Below are 19,366 nucleotides of genomic sequence, written 5' to 3'. Positions count from 1 at the left end.
TACATTGAGTATTACGGTAAAGCAGTCAGAAGCCGACGGGAGCTTCATGGTGTAAATATAAAATAATCAAAAATCACTTTGTTTTCAGAAAACTGCAAAAAAAAAAAAAAAGAAGTTTGCTGAAAACAATTCGATTTTCGATCCATTTTTGTTACAATACGCCTGTACAGTACTGTTGTTGTGATTTATGCTTCCAAGTGAGGTGTACGTGAACGCACCATGACGCTCCCGTCGGCTTCTCACAGCTTTACCGTAATACCCAATGTAAAGAGTCATTCTAGTTTAAACCGCGGATGACGTTACTCCAGTGCTTTACATCTGTGACGGGAAACGTAAAACTTCCCCAAACAACGCGGAAACATCACAGCTTTATTAATATGTGGTTGTGAACCGCATAAATGAGGAATGAGTGAAGCCGTTCAGTCATGTGACTGACTGAAGAATAAAACCTGATCAGGACTTTCTCTTCCTGATTCAGAACTGACTGTTGATAACAGGCAGGGCCGGGCCGGGACATCTTGCGGCCCAAAGCAGGGTACGTTTCTGGGGGCCTACTTTTCCAATCAACAGACAATTAAAAGAACACTAAACCAGAAAATGTTTCCAATTAGAAAACGTATGCATTAATTGTATCAAATTATAGAATTTTTTACTACTGCTAAAAAGAACATGTGAATCAAAACACAATAGAAAACCCCAGGTACATCACTAGGACTTAGTACTGACATTTGTATTTCAACCATAACCCTCAAAAGATATGAACTGAAAGAATCAACCTACCAGAGGACAACATAGGGGATATCCAGGAGAACTACAAGTATCCTGCAGACTACTTGAAACCACAAGGAGGCTGCAAAGAAGTCAACCACAACCAGATACCTCCAGAGAGTGAGGCAAGTCAGCTGAGTGCTGCTGCAGAGAACATCTGAAGCCTCAGTCCAGAAGAGACCAATATAGAGGAATTGCTAATATGCTGCACAGAACGCTCAAACTCCCAGGCCTCTGGTGGACGACCTGAGCTTGAGGATGTTTAGTGGATTTTTTTTTTCTTCTAATTTGTCTTCCAATTATTTGCTTTAGAATTCTCTTGTGTTCATTTGTAAATTGTGGAAAATTTGATTAAAAAGAACTGAGAAAATGTTCTTGTTGGGTGTGTGAATATTTTAATAAATTAGTGCAAGTATGTTCCAACTTGTGCATGTGTCTTCCCCTCCATCTTTGACAGGAGTTAATCTTTGGTCCTCTTCTGCCACAACACCCTGCACATTTTATTATTCCTGGATGTATACGGGAAGGCTTACACCCTGTCTCCTTAGCCTGAATAACACTAGGTAGCGCAGTAGAAGTGCTCACTGATTAAATATAACATTATAGCACGTGGATAGGATCAGGCTTAACGAAAGAGAGCCTACAAATCTAGACGGTCAAATATATGCTGAGGTAGAAAGGGAGCAAAATCAATGTGCAACATTCAGCAATCTGGGAGGTTGGCCTGAAGTGGAGGTGAAGACGGTGACATTTGCGGGTCCTAATAGGCACGCTCACATTTAAGTAAGCACAGACTGAAGATATCACACATGTACATATTGTATTATGCACCCATGCATCTAACTACGCATAGTTAATCCTTCAAACCAGACTGAACAGAGACATAATCCTTTCAGAACTATAAAAATAATAAAATGGTTGAGTCTTATTTAACTGAGAGGGAAGTCTGAATTTAGATAGTGCCATTGTAGTAGATATCTACAATGGCAGGGGTTAGTATACATATATATATATATATGATTAAATAAAAAAATTCAAGTTTTAACATTTGATAATGCCTATATTTGTGAGGTGTAATGTGTCAGTGTGTGGAGGAAACAGAAATGCCTGTTCAATGAATTCTTGGCCTAATTGCAGAGCTCTTCTGTGATCAGTAGAAACATTCAGCAGTTCAGCTATAAATCTAAATAATTGACACAACTTGTTCAGGTCCACCTTTAATAATAAGTTACAGGCTGTATGGATTTGACTTGATGCCATTTTGGTTTCATGGTAAAACAAGATATTCACTTCAAACGCCTCGATGACATAACTGGAATGTGTGATCTGATCAAAAGCCACAAAACGACGCACATTTTATTTCCCACCACTGATTGTCTCAACCATCTGCAAAGTGACGCAGGAACCTAAGTGATTTGATACTCCGAGCAGGTTCAAAAGTACAATTCTATCCTAAAACTGCTTACCTCTGAGGGGGTTTCATAATTACCAACTAATATGGTTTTAAGTCTATAATTTGACAATTTAGAGAACCAATGATGAACTGATACATTAAAAATGTATTAAAAAAAAAATATCATTCTTCTCCTTTTGTTTTGTTAGTTACAAATATAAAACAATGATATACATAAAAATGCTGTTAAAAAATACAGGACATTACATAATATACAAAATCTTCCTCCTCCAGTTTAACACATTCAAACAGACGATGTCATACAGTATTTGTGTTGCGCTTACAGCAAAAGGCACAGCTAAAGACAAACACAGCATACCGGCGACACATCATACTGAGAGAATTGTAGTTTTCAGGCACATAATTCTAAAAGCACGACTGGTTTGCATAGCTTGTAGAATAAACTACAAAGGTTTGGATAGCAGAGGTTTTATAAAGTCAAAGCCCTGTGTTTTTGTTCCTGGCAATACCTTCAACTGCCACATGGAGGCAGAAGACTCCACCAATACAGGCATTTTAAAAAAAGTCTCTTGTACAAAAGAAATCTACTAAAAAATTTTGGGAAAAAAATCAAATAAAAACACCAATACTTAATTTCCACCTTAAGCTGGAATGGCTTGATTTTCTGTGAAATACGGGGGGAAATGAAAACACTGGCGTGGCTACTGCGCCACACAAAGACTCCACTGTGGGATCTTGAGGCTGTAACCCTGCACAGCTGGAGGACACTATAGCTTTTCATTCCTCATTCAAAAATGTCACTGAACACAGTTAACAACAGCGGCTACAGGAACCAGCTGCAAAAGTCGTACGGATGAGTCTGTAAGGACGACGACAAACATGACGGTTCAAGTCAGAAAAACTGAGGGGGAAAAAAAAAGCAAAGTAACAAGCCCAAAGCAGCACCTGAAAGTCGGAAGAAACTGTTAAAAATAGAACGTATTTCTGTGCAGAATGGCATTTCTTTCCTGTCTGTGTTCACACATATGGAACTTATTGGTCATCCAGATACATCTCAACCACTCATTGAGTAGATAAGGAGTGAATTTATTACTTAAAAAAAGTTTCCCTTCCTGGTCTGTTCCAAAGAATTTGTTCATTTTCCCCCCAATATTAATGGCTTTTTGCAGGTGTTGAGAGACACTTCAAGCTGTGAAACACTTTGCACACAACAAGTTGAGGTTATCATCTCATCTTGTTGTGTGCAAAGTGTCATAAATACCAGTAATATTCCAGTCCTGATAACCAGTGTCAACAGAGACGACACTAAAACGCTGTTGCGGCAACAGACAGAGGACGCATTATGGCAGTGGTTCCCAACCTGGGATGGAAATAAATAGGCTGGGAAGCACTGCACTATAGCTGCATGCAGTTTGGAAACAAGACACTAAGGTGGGATGAATATGGGAGGAATTGAGCAGCAATATGTCACCTTTAAAAACAAAAAAAACAAACACAAGCAAGAGGCTGATAGTCATCAGAAGGTAGAGCAGTAAAAGCTTGAGAGACCGAGGCTTAGCGGTTGCTCCTCATGGCCTCTTTGGCGGCCAGGATGAGCGGGGTGAGGCTGGACAGAGGCTTGGCCAGCTTCAGGAATGGATGCTACAAAAAGAGGAAATGTTATGAGTCAGAGCATGAAGTTAAATCTTTAGAAACATATTGAGATCACAGGGGCACAAGAGGTTGAACTGAAGCAGAGGGGAACTAATGCAGCGGGCACCTGGTAGTCCACAGGGGCCTTGTGGGTAGCCATCAGGCCATGTTCTAGAAAAGTGATCTGCACAAATATCATCTGTGACTAATAAGTCAGGAAGTATTTGAAAGTAGCCCTTCATACTACTGGCAGAAGTAGTTCTCGGAATCAAAATAGTTGATGGCCCCTTTTAACAATGCATCATGTAATAATGGCAAAAAACAGTAATTTTGGGCAACCTGAATATAATAACTTGCCAATAATGTAATAAAATAGTCAAACTGTTTAACTGAATCTAGCAAAATATCTATCCTCAATGAATGAATGTTGTGAAAAATAGGTATCGTGAATGACACATTCATAGGAAAACTACAGAAAACCTGAAAAAATAAAGCTTTTTTTTCAAAGAAATACAGCCTTGTTTATGTATTATTACATTAATGGCTGCATTTATACACATTGAAAGCTTTTCTTTAATGCGACTTCAATACCATAATTTATAACTTATGACTGCAATCACACTATTGGATCAAATATCTTATTACGTTATTGATTTCATTTAAAAAATGCCAAAACTACTACAATATACTATATGTATATGTATATATATTATATCTTGAAGCACAATCACACTATAGCGTCACAAAATGAAGGAACTTAAACAAAACACGAGATAAAAAACTGGTGATGCATTATCGGGTTCTTGGTTAAAGATGTTTAAATCTATCAAAATGGGAGTGAAGGGTTGTTGTACCTGCAGCAGTTCTCTGCCTGAGCCTCGTTTCTCCACGTCCATCTCCAAACAACGAGACAGGAAGGACCTGAAGATAGGAGACAGCTTCTCTGGGCTCTGCAGCTCAGGAGTCCCATTGGTGGCGATTAAATAGAGCGCCTGAAACCAGAAGAAGGACACGGTTAGAAAATCATCATAGGCAATAATAATGCCACATAAAAATATCTTTTAAAAAAGGGAAATACATTTTGGAAAAGAATCGTAAATGAATATATAAAAAAAAATAACAGAACAACATCGATAAAAACAACAACAACAAACAGTCATTTTAATGTTTGCTAAAATATATTAGTGAGCCACGCGGTGGCACTAGAGGAAAAGATTCTGAAAGTTAGAAATTCACTAAGAAGATATTTTACCACCTTTACCTGTTGATGTAGTTTAGTGACTCAGGAACACTGATACTTTAAACTTTTCCTTTATCCATGACTGTAGTCTGAGATATGGATCAACGCTGCCTCCACCGTCGGAAATATGAGTATTTCCTCCTTTTCCATGTCTACTTGAGTTTGAATGGAATTTATTTTCGGTTCTACTATTGGTGAGGGTTTAAAGAAGAAGAAGAGGAACAAATTTCCCAGGAGGAAGTGTGTTTTTGGGCCTTTATTCACTCACAAATTAACAAGCGTCCTATATTGTTAAGCTTAAACGAGTTTGATTCTTGCTCATATTTAAAACACAAAGAAAGGACTATGTTGTTATCGTTAAGTAATACCAATGGGTCCTTTCAATGTTATTCAGGTAGAAAACCTCCTACAATCTGCTGGATCTTACTGATGACATGAACCAGTGAATCTTGAATACATTCAAGTTGGTAAAGTGGCGACTGGATTCCCCTACAACTCTGTGTACCAGATCAACCACAGCTGTAGTTTCTGTATAATGAATCTCTTTGAGTATGGTAAGTATGCGAGGTCAAGCAGACCTCAACACACAGACGTGCGTTTCGCCAGCGCACACTCACCCTGAGAGGGTTCTCGTTCAGATACGGAGGCTCTCCCTCCACCATCTCTATAGCCATAATCCCCAGAGACCAGATGTCCACTTTCGGTCCATAAGCTTTCCTGGTCACCACTTCAGGAGCCATCCAGTAAGGAGTCCCAACCATTGTGCTGCGCTTGCTCTGCTCAGGAGTGATCTGAGCACAGAAGCCAAAGTCAGCTGCGAAGAGAGAGGGAAGAAAAAGTTTGATATGAAATCATTCTTTTTAAAAGAAACGTGTGTGTGTGTGTGCGTGCGTGTGTGCGTGCGTGCGCTCTCCCTCACTGAGTTTGACCGATCCATCCATCCCCAGCAGGACGTTGTCGCTCTTGATGTCTCTGTGGATGACCTGGTTTGCATGAAGAAACTCCAGAGCCTGAAGCACCTGAGAGCAACGAGGAGGAGAACTTAAAGAGTTAAATCTCAAAATTAGAACCCTGCATCCACACTGCCATCTTTTTAAATAACCTTTGCACTTGTATTTTTTGCAGAGTACACATGTTTCCTGTTGACTTCAGCATCAGTCCAATAAACAATAAAACACTCACATAAACACGCTTTTGGGTATTTTACATTATTGCGTGTGCGTCACTAATGGAAGTTTACTTTGAGCCAATTCCTGATAATTGTTTTTCTTGCTTGTTGCAAATAAACTTTTCAGAAAATACATATGAAAATATGAATTTATGTAAACATGAAAACATACACTGAAAATGTGTATAAATGGTATAAAAGCACGCTCGCTCGATACGTACAAATGTACTTTGACAGAGTTTTACGTTCCGTTAACCACTGATCTGAACTCTGACCTCTCTGCAGACTGCGGCGATCTGAGCCTCGTCCATGCACGTCTCCGTCACAACGTCGGTCAGCGAGCCGCCAGCCAGATACTCCATCACCACGAAGAGCTCGTCTCCCACCAGGAAGCTGAAACAGTCACACACAACACACTTGCATTCATACTGTCGTCGACCCCACAGCTGACCGTATTAGAAAAAAACAATAATGTATTTCAGATTGCCTCACCTATCCAGGAAGTTGACAATGTTGGGGTTCTTCATCTCCTTCATGACCAAGATCTCATTGATGATGAGTTCTTTCTTTGGCTGTTTCTGCAGGTTGATCTGTTTGATGGCCACCTGCAGGACACAGCAGCTTGTGAACGTTCCGCTCCTCAAGGACTGTATTGTCTTTCACTCTTTCACAATGTCTTAATATGTGAATATTACATGATGGATAGTTATTATTACACTACACAAAGTTAAAAGAGTTCCCCCATACTGTATATGTATTTTCTTGTTCTTAATAAGATAAGATTATTTGAAAAGCACCTTTCATGGGATAAAATGGAGCTCAAACTATCACAATCATTAATATTACAATCTGATACAGTCTGTGAAATGACAGCCAATTCGATTACAATGCAGCCGGTTTAAACTGTGGGAATACTTTAAAGGTCTGGTGACTGCAGGTACGTCAAACTGAAAAGATTCAGATTTGTTTTCTTGCCAGAGAAGCAGTGGTGAAACACATCTGACTCAGATGTATCAACAATTATTGAGAATCCATTCTGGAATGCTTTTTCTCTGCAAGTGTACCTTGCGATGGCTGTGTTGTATTTGGCACTACACAAATTAAATGGAATTTAATCCAGGACAGTGGATTCATCTCATGCTTCTAACATCAGAAACTATCTGGTAAAATATTCTACACCTGCCTGCTCCACCCCCCACACAAACGTTGCACTCACCTCTTGTCCTGTTGCGACATCTATGGCTGTGTAAACGGTGCCCGAAGCCCTGGAAGTTAGAAAAAGAAAGAAAAGAGATGAGTTAAAATGAGGTTCCTCCATTCATCCTACTTCAGTGCCAGTTTATCCAACTCGTGGTCGCAGGAGCAGATCTCGGCTGGCTGTGGGCGAAGGCAAGGCCAGTCCATCGCAGAACAAACAGACACACTCACATTCACGCCTGGGAGATAGTTTTCAGTTTAATAACCTCAAACAAGCCTGGTAACCATGATAATGTGCGGCCTTTGATGACGTTTTTATGGATAAAAGTATGATACTGTGTGGATTAACATCTTAAATACTTTATTAAGCATCCGTGCGCCACAGCGGAATTCTCTTCATCTGTATCTTATTGTTCATTCTGTATATTTTTGTAAGTCTGTGTATACTTTTAGACATCTGAGGATAGCAATGCACATACACTGTTTTGAGTCTGTGAAAATGGCAATAAACATCTATTCTATGTCAACCAATTTTCACTTTATTTTTTTTTTAAAAGACCTAACAGCATAAAATACAGCCCAAGTGACAAAGCTCCATCTTACTCACCCTTGGCCAATCTTTTCATAGCGAGTGTACTTCTTCTTCGGATCTCCAATACTGACAATTGTTCCTAGGAATTAGTCAAATGAATGTGATTCACTCCAGAGAGAAGCAAATAGAAAGCTCTGCTTCTGCCTGCATTTCATGCTTTTTACGTACTCAGTTTGTCCATGATCTCCTCGTCAGTCATCTTGCCTCCTTTCTTTTTTTGTTTGTCAGCTGCCTTCGAGGCTCCGTCCACCTCCGGAGCCGGGATCGGGTCGATCACGGACCTTGTGTACACCTGACATAAGAGCAAGAAAGACTCATTTCTATTTGTTTCAATAAATCTGGAGAAAACGCTGACGTGCAGTGGACATTTTTCTTCTTGTCTGGCTGCTGTTATGAACTACTGATGAACGAATTGACTTCGTTTTCCTTTATTGACCTGGAAGTAACTATAAACAACAAAATCGATAAAAGTCCTAAAGCTCAGTCAGTACAGCTGCATCTAAAAAAAGAAAAGAATAAAAAGCAAAAATAGTAAAACATGGACTGTTTTGTCGGGCATTTCTTTGCTTAAAAACATAAAGTGAACCAACAGGGCAACCAGCTGTTTTGCGGTGCAGAATTACTTCTGTGGACCTTAAATTCAGATTCACAAAGTTTGCTATTGACTTTCAGTTTCGCTGTCTCTCACAGCCATTAGGCAAATTTTTAAAGTGAAACTTTCCCCCTTAATATCATCCCATTGTGGCTCGCTATTCTGCTGCTCTGCAGCCGGGGTGCTGCACCAGTATGGGAATAAAAAAAGTAAACAAAACTGCATTAATTCGTTTTTTAACCAGTTAAATGTTTTGAAATTAATTAATTGAATTAACGTGTCGTTTTTTTTTGACAGCACTAATTTTAGGACAATATATCTTTAATTTTCATAACTTGTCATCAAATATAAAGAATAAATAAACACGTGTAATACAGCTTCATTGTTTGCATTAAATTACAGGGAAAACAAAAAACCCTGTTTCATTTTATTCAGAATTCTTTTAGACACAGCTGGACAATCAGTTCTTTTAACGAAAAAAAATAGACTGAACAAAATAAAAGCTTCAGTTTCTTAACTCACCGATTTTGTATGTTCTGGTCGAGGCGCCACAACTGGAGGCGGAGTATCATCGTCATCATCGTCATCACCATCCTTGCGTGATGGAGAAGTTGTAGTACCCTGTTTGCCTGGCTGCAACAGAAAGACATGCATGCATTAAAGAACAAGACGGTTGCATATTGCTCAATGGGATAACGCTCCAGTTACAAAATGAAATGGAGCAATAAAGAATAGAGCTACTCACCGATTGTGACTCTTTATCTGGAGGGTTCAAAGTAATACCGGACAAAATGTCAGAACAGTCCGCACGGCTACAAAACTGAAGTTTGATTTATGTGGAGAGAGAAAAGAGGAACTGACCCGAGGCGGAAAAGCTGAGGTATTTCTGTTTTCCACTGGTGGAGTCGTAGAACTTGAGAATGTCGAGGACGGCTTGGGGATTCTGTTTCTGCTCCGACTTGCTGATGTTGGAGGTCTGGAGGAGACGAGCCCACTGCTCCGGCATGCCCTGGACACACAGATGGACAAACGCAAGATTAAAAAACACACACACACACACTCACACCCACACACTCACATATGTGTCTGTAAATGAAATCAGCTTGCGGTCAATCAAAAAGATCTCAAAATCTTTTGAAACCATCAGATCCAACAAGTGTGACACTAAACACACATAATTCATATTTAACTTTGTTGTCATTCTTCTCATGTGGACTTGAAATGAAAATACAGGTCTGACACACAGTAAACTTGCACAATTAGGCACAATTGTTATGCGAAGATACAGTCTGTGTAATTGGTCACTGTATTAATGACTCTATAGTATCTTGCAGGAACACAAAGCAGGAAATCCCTCCAGATTCAAGTTGATTCAGCGTAACATTTTCTATGGAATACCAACTCGCATCCTGACTGCAGCACTAAATATTCCACAGGGTAGAAAAGCTAAAAACTAAAAAACAAAGCTGGGTTTTTAAATCAGGATTATATAATAACGTGGGGCCTGCGACAGAAATGAATCTCTGATGTGTGACTTTCTTCATTTTTTTGATTACTCCAGAGTGCTTTGCGACAAAAGTGCTACTTGGCTCATTTTTTATAATTGTCGGATGAAATTTCCATAAATCCTCAGAGCAACGAGGAACATCGTCAACTTAATCATGTACATGGTTCAAATGATTTATAGGCAAAAAGCTTAATGACAACTGCACATTTTTGGAGTCCAAACTCCATGATATGAGCTCAACGTTCTCATTCAGATCTCAGCAAGACAATAAACAAACAGGTTTACCAGCTGGTGTCAATTTCAAAGGAGCAACACCAGTGGATAAATAAGGCGGACACACACACACACACACACACACACACACACACACACACACACACACACACACACACACACACACACACACACACACACACACACACACACACACACACACACACACACACACACACACACACACACACACACACACACACACACACACACACACACACACACACTTAAGATACGTACAGTGAATTCTCCGGTGACAGCATCAAAGCCCACGTGAATAGTGTGTTCAAAGTCAGAGGGGGAAGAGATTTCCGGCCTGTCCTTGTCCCGGTCCTTCTTCCGACCTCCTGCAGATACATTTCAAATGCGAAGTTCATTTTACTTCACGCAGGACATTTCACATTGTTTAAGGGGTCGATCCCGTCGTACGTGCATTGTCCTCGACTCTCACCTTTCTCGGGCGCGAACATGGAGATGATCTTGTTTCTGGACTTTCTCTCCTCCGGGACAGACGGCAGCGGCCGCGAGCTGTGATTGGCTGACTGGGGGTCCTTGGCTCCTCCTTGGCTACTCATCCTGACAGGGGGGGCGGGGGGCTTGTCCTCACACAATCCGCTGTCACACATCTACACACACGTTCACCTGCAGGGTCGGAATAACATGCGCCGAATCAGGAGAGTTCAGATCGCATCGCTGCATGCAAAACCACCGTTCTTCCTGTTTTCTCAAGTTTCAGTTCAAAGCACGTGTCCCAACTTAAAAAAAACAACCAAAAAGTCAATCATCTTAAACCGGCAAGAAACGACAAACAAAAACTTGCACTGAGCAAACAAATCCATCCATGGCACAAGCCTAAGATCAGCAACGGAGTGTTGGAGTACAAGGAACAGAGCGCAAACAGGAAGCAACGCTGAATGGGCAAAGTGACGTGTTGAGTCTCGTTGACAATTTACCAGTCATGGTTCCAAATGAATGAGGAAGGAAAGGAGTGAGAGGAGAGAGACTGAGAATAGTACTGACAATGAGAGTTAAAGGAAGAGGAACGAATGAAGAAGTTCTTGATAATAATAAGACTAAAACTGTGTGGCCGAAAGCTCAGAAACACAATGAAGTCGAGAAAGAGGCAATACATTAGGAATTATTGCAGTTAAGTACTTGAACTACTCCTATCCCGTCTCACTTTGTATCACACATCTACTTCATTACATTTGGTTGGAGATCATCACTGCAGATCCTTTTCTTGTTAACTAGCCGGCTCAAAAACGGAACTTTAAACTTGTCATTCATCTTCTGACCTTTCGGTTGTCACTCTTATGAGAGTAACAACAATGTTAGACTTTTAGGTAAAGGGTTTCACTGATATTTCTAAATGCTCATATAGAAACAGGAAGGTCAGACAACTGCTGCAGTAGCCCCAGAAGGTAACATGATAACCATATCAATATGAATGAATTAAACATACATTAAGAAAGACACACCTATTGCATACATTTAAGGGTATTTTATACTTGACAGCCATGACACAACAAAAGGTAAAAGTTAGAACGGATACATAAAAGTAAACCTGTCATTGCAGCGTGATCTAGAATAAGCAGAAGTGGAAACATCAGGTAACACCGAGTTATGCTTGAAAGTGCTTCTTTGTCATCTGATGCTTTTTATGTCTCATGACAAACGTATCTCGACTTGGATTTCATCACTATAAAACAAAATGACTGTGTCAATGCAATGCTTACATTTGTTTGCACTGAACATATTAATGCACAAAGCAGAGGTGGAAAGAGCAAAATACAAAGGCTCACATTACTGTTTTTAACCTTTGGATGCTTTTATATTGAATATATTTACTAATACTTGATAACAACAATTCTAACTCTTTATTTTATGTTCAATATGTTAAATACTTCAATAGAGGAAATCCCTACTTTATTGCACATTTGTTGACCACAACATGGTACTTATACACTCTGTTGTTTATTGGACAAATCTGCTTTACACAGAGACACTTTAATAAGTTAAATCGAAATAATTGATTGCAAATGACAACGCAATTAAATGCAGATTGACGTTTTTGAGGAGGATAATTTGTACTTTAGAGCTTATTTACCAGCGATGCCTTCATTTCTAATTGAGTCCAATGTAACAGTACTCTTTCCACATGTTGACATTTCTGTTTGCTCTTAATTTGAGTGCTTCTCTCCACAGTTAGCAGAAACTCTTGAGTTTAATCCATTACCCTAATATGGTGAACACTGAACTTGTAGACACGGACATACACACACACAGAGAGAGAGAGAGAGAGACAGACAGACACGCACACACACGAAAACCATCCACCTCAAAAAAAAAACAAAAAAACAACCAACTTCTACCAGATTTGCAGAGCAAGCAGTTTGATTGGCAGTGAGCTGCAGCCTGCATTCTTGGTGACATCACGGAGGAAACAGGACGCAAACAAAGGTTTCCTCACTTCCGGATGACACAGCTTGAGTGTTTGTGGGTCTCTTTTTAGTAGGCAAGTCTATCACCCCTACTTTAGCTGTAAACCTCCTCCTGTGTTCAAGATCTGACCCAGTCTGGATAAGAAATGCACCGACTGTCTTCAAACATCAGGCCTGATCTCCATTACGATTCTCGCACGCACGCACGCACGCACGCACGCACACACGCACACACGCACACACGCACACACGCACACACACACACACTACTGCCTTGTCAAAAGTCCCCAAACTGCAAACACATCAGCACGAGGCTAAAAGTATTTAAATGTGAGCTTTGAAAAAATCACATTGTCCTTCAAACCTTCTCGTGGGGCAAAAGCCCCATAAACATAAAGCATCAAACCAGAGACACACTCACCTGTTTGTTGCTTCTTCTGTGCGTCTCACAGAAGACCAGGCAAACGATGACAGAGTTTGATCCCCAGCGCCTAGGTGCACCGTTAACGTGGCGCTCAGTTTATCTACTTAGCTCGCACTGTGCCGTTACCCCTCTTTCTTCCAACTCACCCTCTTCGGGGCAGGTCTAAGCAGGCTGCCTCATTCCTCAGCAACTCTGGATGGGACAAGTGTACTCTTGCCCCGACAGGATAAAATTAGCTGCAGTCCAGCCTCGATGTGCATTTTCCTAGACTGTGTGTGTGTGTGTGTGTGTGTGTGTGTGTTGGGTACCAGCTGGCGAGGCTGAGACAAGTTGTCTCTCAGAAGGAATTTCATAGCTGCGAGGCTGAAGCTAAGGCTGGGTGTGTTCCCCCTTTCATCACACACACACACACACACACCCATAAGCCCCACGCAGGCCTCAGCCCTCAGACACATTCCCTCCCCGCAGCCAACACAGACTCAACTGTGTGAACATCAACATCTCGGAGGTAAGCAGCTCACGGAGCAGAGGGCGGGCAGGTGCACACGTCAACGCTACATGCTGCAGGCTCGTGTTTGAACAACTGCCCACACCCTGGTATTACTGCCATGATTAATAATCTGCTCAGATCACATCTTAACACACAAGCTTATGGTCGTCCCTTCAGTAATGCAGAGCCGGGGTTTTGGAAGAAAGAAAGAAAAAAAATCATCCTGGAGAAAAAGGTTCAATTTTACATGTATGATTGTGATGATTTTGCATTGAAAACACAGATTGTAGGAACATAATCCGGCAGCTTTTCACTTGGATGTACTGAACCCAATAAAGAAGACATAACCTACCTTTCTTAAAGTTGTCTCTGTATAGTTTTATCCGTTTAGCCTTTGTCTGTGTTCCTACAGCAGCAACAAAGAAAAGACATTTTCAGCCAGAGAACGGGAGGGATGTGATATGAAATCGACAACAATCAGAAATGTCTCTTTTCATTTTCTGTTAGCACTTTATCCACACTTGGTTTGAGGGGGGGGGGTGGAGTAGAGCAGCAGGCTCAGTATACAACAACAGGCCTGCTAGTTCATCATGTGGTCAAAGAAAACTAAGAGAAAGCTAAGAAAAGCCCCAGCACCTTATGGAGTATCTGAACTCAGGCTGCAGTAAATCAAGTTTTTCAATAATAAATTGGCCACAGGTGAAAAATCAGTTGGTGTTTCTTTGTTTACTCTATGATCAACTGGTGATAAGCCAATAATGCCACATAAACTCTGAGTTATGCACATTAAATTCCACTCATTCAGCACAGAGTTACCGCCATTGTCGGCTGCTGAAAGTCAACCTTTATCTACAATTCACAAACAACTGGCAGACGAACAAAGCCAGAAAGCCGCTCCACAGACCTGGAGATATGGATTCATCAGCACCCAGATTTTTTTATTTCCCTCGGGAATCACCACAGATTACTTGTATCCTACCTACGGCTGCACGATACTGGCCAGAATGATCATCACAAGTATTCTGATCATTACTGAATTTGCAAATATTCATTAGTGTGAAGGACAGATTTCATTTCAGCTCGGTGGAAATGTTCATTCTTTCCATTCAAAACAGTATGTTCGCAAACCACACTGTTTTACAGGCAGTCGGCCCAAAACTCTCGTCTCATAGCTCTGCGTCTGAGTGCTAGTCCTGTGGCTGTGTCTGTCAGAATTTCGATTCCTCATTTTTCACTCCTCCGTTGCACCAGAACACTTTCTATTCCCTCGGCTGGCCACCGTCAAGGGAAGCCCGCTTCCTCATCCTGGAACTCCCCGAGCCAACCAGAGCGTGGCAAGCGCGACCGTCGAGCTGTTTACAGGAAGCAGACAACAAGCCTTTTGTATTCGGCTTCTATAAAAGGAAATTCTGTGGAGGACTTCCTGGAAGGAGTGATGAAGCCGACACGCTAAACACAGCCTACTTCCACCTCTTTTCATTCAGCGACACAGAGACAGAAAGCAGTTAGACGCGAGAACGCACATTCAGACAGTACAAATGTACACACACACACACACACACGTTTTATCAAGCTACTACAGTACCCCTGTGTGATCACGGGGGCGGCAGCCAGTGGAGCACAAACACTATCCAGCTGCACGCCTACCATGAGCACCTTATCCTGTTATTCAAACAGTAGCCTGGGCCCTGTGTCAACATCTTGACTGATCACAACGATCAGCCTGGAATCCTGGAACAGGTACAGAAAACTGATCCAGACTCACAGTCTTTTTTTTTTTTTTTTTTTATTTCTTCTTTTTTTAAAAAATTTTTTATCCCCTGCTCAAAACACAAAGAAAGGTTTCGTGTATTGCATTTCCACAGAGAAATAAAATTAAATGAATGACCGATACTGCCAAAAGTTGAGAGAAATGACTTTATGGCTAACACAATGAAACCAGTAATGACCTGCTATTTTTTAAATAATTTACCTGAAAGTGAATGAAATTGTACGTGACTGTCTTTCTTTTCTGTTTGTATGGACGGATTACCTGTCTGGGATCTGTCATGCTTTTCACCCCACTGTAAACTAGGATTGTCTCCAGCCCCACTATGACCCTCATAGGAAGAAGCATAATAGAAGACGGGTGGATGTTTGTTCACAATTTAATAAACGGATTGTGATAAGGGTCCAATAAAATTAGGTTTCATTTGGAGTCGCTTCGTTATCTGTCAGTTCTTTAACTAAACATAGAACGACAAACAAAAAACTGTCAAACAATTGTTTGTTTTTTACATTATCATTACCATGAAGTAGCTTCCATCATTTAAAATCTATTGAAAAAATGTACATTCTGTCAACCAGGACCAACTAAAATATTTAACCGATTTCCCTGGAGTAAACATGTTTTTTTCTTCAGATTTTAGTCAGAAATAACATTAAGAAGCTCTCATATTAAAGAATTAATCCGGATAGCAATGCATGTTCAGGGACATGACTTGTCTGTTTTCAGTGAAGTGGAATTGTTCACAATGAGCAGCGGCTGTAGTGAAGTTTTAAAATTAAAGATTTAAAGAATTCTGAATTAGCCCAAAGTGTAACTTAAAGTGACGGCCTACATCATATTTCACCAAAACAGCTATGATCTACGTTATAGAGCATGTAGCCCAGATGCCAGGGGCTATGATCACATGTTTAGGATGCACATCACATGGTACTAACAGGGCTGGATGTAACAAATCACAAATACTACATTACTATAACTGTTTTTCATGATTTCCAAGAGTACTTTTTACTCATACGTGTGATCTGTTTCACCACTGAATGTGTCCACAATTTGAATTATCATCCAAACTTCATGATCAGTTTAGGATATCACTGCTTTAAAGGGGACATATCATGCTAAATCCACTTTTTTAGCCCTTAAATGCATTTTGGTGTATATTTAGAGTGTTTAGAAGTACAGAAAAGTTCAAAGTAGTCTCTTCAGGTGCTCCGTTGATATCTTTATATTCTGTTTTGGTCATATTTTGCGATCGGTTTCGATTTTTCTATTCTCTATTACGTTTTTTGAACAATGACGTCACAGTATTCTCAGCGGAACTGCCAAATTAGGACATCGACGTTTCGAGCAATCCGCCATTTTTGTTTCTCGCTGCGATTTTGTAGTCCAACCGAAGTTACGAGAGGATAAGTCGAAATGTTCGGTTGTTGGATGTAGTAACCCACAAGCTTCGTTACACCGTCTCCCAGCATCAGAACCTTTTCGAAGTGCCTGGTTGAGTTTTATTTTTCACAGAAATGTACCCACATCTGTGGGTAAGGTCATTTTTGTGTGCGCGAATCACTTTAAGGACGACTGCTTCAGCAACCTCCGCCAGTATAAAGAAGGATTTGCCGAAAGACTTGGTCTGATTGAGCGGTCAGTTCCTTCTATCTATGGAGACGACGAACAGAGCACTTCGGTAAGCTGTATATAACGCTAAAAAGTGTGATGATAAGACGTCCCTGTCATTGTTTTGTTAGCATTAGCAGTTGCACCGTCTTCATATGTTAGCGCTGTGTGCTCGTTTTAGATTATAATGTAACTTCTGTGTTAAATAGTCGTTGTAATACAGGCAGTATTGTAGTAGTGGGCATGGATGGAGAAGTTAGTGTAAATATAGTAACACACCATTGCGTTACATCCATATGAAGACGTTGTTCTGTAGGTGCATCATCGTCATTTTCATCTCGCTCCGCCGGGTCCGACTCTGGCTCCAACATGTATGGCTGGATGGACAAATCTTCCGTTGTTGACATTTTGTAAATAATGTGTGAATATAAAGTTTCTGCGCCGCTAGATAATTGTATCTGTTCTATCAAACTACAAAGATGGCCGAACAGGGTGACGTTGAACCGAGTGTGACCTCTGCAACCTGGAGAGGAGGCGGGGTATGAAGTGTCTCATTTGCATTTGAAGAGACCGCCCCAAAACGAGTTGCTCTCAGAAGCGCATCAGAAAAGGGGTTGAAAAGGGGCCTGTGGAGCTCTAATAATGAGGAATTCAGACCCAAGCATTGCAGTTTCGCGTTGTATAGACCACAACTGTATGATTTATATGTAAAAAGGAAGGATTTAAAAGCATGATATGTCTCCTTTAAATGGGTTTGCCACATTCCTATGCTGTATTTATTAGTTAATATATTGAAGTTTTATACAAGTAAATGTAACTTAAGGTGTTTGAAAAGCACTTTTACTGGAGTATGTGCTACTTTTACTTGTTATTTGTGGACATTTTGAGCCATCTGACAGTCGCTCTACTTGTGTACACACAACAGAACTGTCTTCACCAGTGGGTAGTAAGAGTACACAAGAGTTCCTGTGCATTTGGATCACAGTGTTGGGAGTAAAAACAAAGTGAGCCACAGTCTGTACCACCAACACAGGGAGCTTCACTCTGCTGGACTTTCATAGAAGGGAGAAAAAAAAATGTCTTCCTCATGGTGACTGAAGAAATGTTATACAGCCCCCCCCCCCCCCCCCCCCCAAAAAATGCTAACAATAACTCAAACTATTTGGAATAAAACCAACATCTGTGAGGACAGAGGCGCAGTGTGTTGAATGGGCTGATCATAACTCACCGGTTGTTGTGAACCGCAGAAAAAAACAACCGCACTCCGGCCAAACTATCCAAACTCCGCCCCGTTTCTGCTTATTCTGAGTCCGTTTGACGCCTAGATTCGCCACTGTGGTTTCCCAAACGCCCTGCGTCTTTAAAAAAGTGATAAAGTATTTAAACATGCAGCACTTTAATCTCTCTTTCCCCCCAGAGAGCGTTTGGTGGTCCGGCCCGGGGAGGAACCTGCTGGAGAGGAAGCGGAACGTCGTAGCAAAGAGCGCAGCGAGTCGGAGACCCTCTCGGCTTCCGTAGCACCGCTCATTGGTCAAGTCGGAGTCGCGCGCATAGCTGCGCACTGGCGTCTCTTGAGTTTCTGCGCAGACAAGTGAGCAAATGTACGGAGACAAGGCGAGAAAAGACACACTGTCATTTCAGAATAATACGAAGCGCCCCCCCCCTTTTTTTTTTACACGATAATGAACTAAAATAGACTTAAAATAAACTTAAATTCATGTGTTAAACACATTTTAGTTCAGGGGCTACAAACAACCTGATTTCATCTAAAATAGTGTCATAATAACATTAAGCGTTAGACTTTAAAGATGTTCTTTGTTGTAGCAGAGTGTATGTGATGTAAACATCTACATTAATGCAAAACCAAACAATTATGACTGAAAATTACTACAACCTCAACACAAAGCCAATTTCAATGATACATTCTTTTATAAAATACAGTAAAACAAACAAAACTAAACAAAACTAAACGTTGGCTTAACACCAGCTGGGCCTTTCTGTGAGAGGATTGCATGTTCTCCCTGTGTGTTTGTGGGTTTCCCCTGGGTACTTCAGTTCACTGCCACAGTTCAAAAACCTGCATGTGAGGTTAACTGGTGACCCTAAATCACCCCTAGGTGTGAATGTGAGTGTGTGTGTAGTTGTTTGTCTCTCTGTTTTTGGCACAGTATGTGATGGACTAGTGACCCGTCCAGGCTGTATCCTGCCCTCACCCATAGTCAGCTGGGATTGGCTCCGGCGCCCCACCACCC

At 40.9% G+C, this 19,366-nt stretch overlaps 1 protein-coding gene across 2 annotated transcripts; it reads right to left on the bottom strand.

Annotated features, from left to right (window-relative positions):
- Positions 1-1,974: 1,974 nt before the first annotated feature.
- LOC308119948 (serine/threonine-protein kinase PAK 2-like) lies at positions 1,975-18,477 on the bottom strand. 2 transcript variants are annotated; one of them, XM_080480269.1, is made up of 16 exons: positions 18,343-18,477; positions 14,091-14,144; positions 10,835-11,025; positions 10,624-10,730; positions 9,465-9,612; positions 9,349-9,365; positions 9,126-9,236; positions 8,180-8,303; positions 8,027-8,090; positions 7,439-7,487; positions 6,715-6,827; positions 6,498-6,615; positions 5,974-6,073; positions 5,672-5,868; positions 4,669-4,806; positions 1,975-3,823 (listed from the first exon to the last, which is right to left on the bottom strand). In XM_080480269.1, the coding sequence occupies exons 3-16, from the start codon at positions 11,007-11,009 to the stop codon at positions 3,737-3,739; spliced, it is 1,548 nt and encodes a 515-aa protein (XP_080336395.1). In that variant the 5' UTR covers positions 11,010-11,025; positions 14,091-14,144; positions 18,343-18,477; the 3' UTR covers positions 1,975-3,736. The 2 variants fall into 2 exon arrangements, with proteins under 2 accessions (XP_080336395.1, XP_080336396.1); XM_080480270.1 differs by lacking the exons at positions 14,091-14,144; positions 18,343-18,477 and adding an exon at positions 13,246-13,379.
- Positions 18,478-19,366: the final 889 nt, after the last annotated feature.

Source organism: Lipophrys pholis, assembly GCF_963383615.2.
Source record: "Lipophrys pholis genome assembly, chromosome: 14".
Lineage (NCBI taxonomy): Eukaryota > Metazoa > Chordata > Actinopteri > Blenniiformes > Blenniidae > Lipophrys > Lipophrys pholis.
The sequence above is the reverse complement of the archived record's forward strand: the minus strand, read 5'-3'. Positions and strand labels throughout refer to the sequence as shown.

What these genes read in the sequence shown, in the direction of transcription:
- LOC308119948 (XM_080480269.1), bottom strand. Translation starts at nt 11,009, where the DNA reads ATGTGTGACAGCGGATTGTGTGAGGACAAGCCCCCCGCCCCCCCTGTC. An exon ending in GACCAGAACATACAAAATCG is followed by an intron (nt 8,304 to 9,125) that starts GTGAGTTAAGAA and finishes CTCTTATGTCAG; the next exon opens with GTGTACACAAGGTCCGTGAT. An exon ending in GGAGATCATGGACAAACTGA is followed by an intron (nt 8,091 to 8,179) that starts GTACGTAAAAAG and finishes ACTAATTCCTAG; the next exon opens with GAACAATTGTCAGTATTGGA.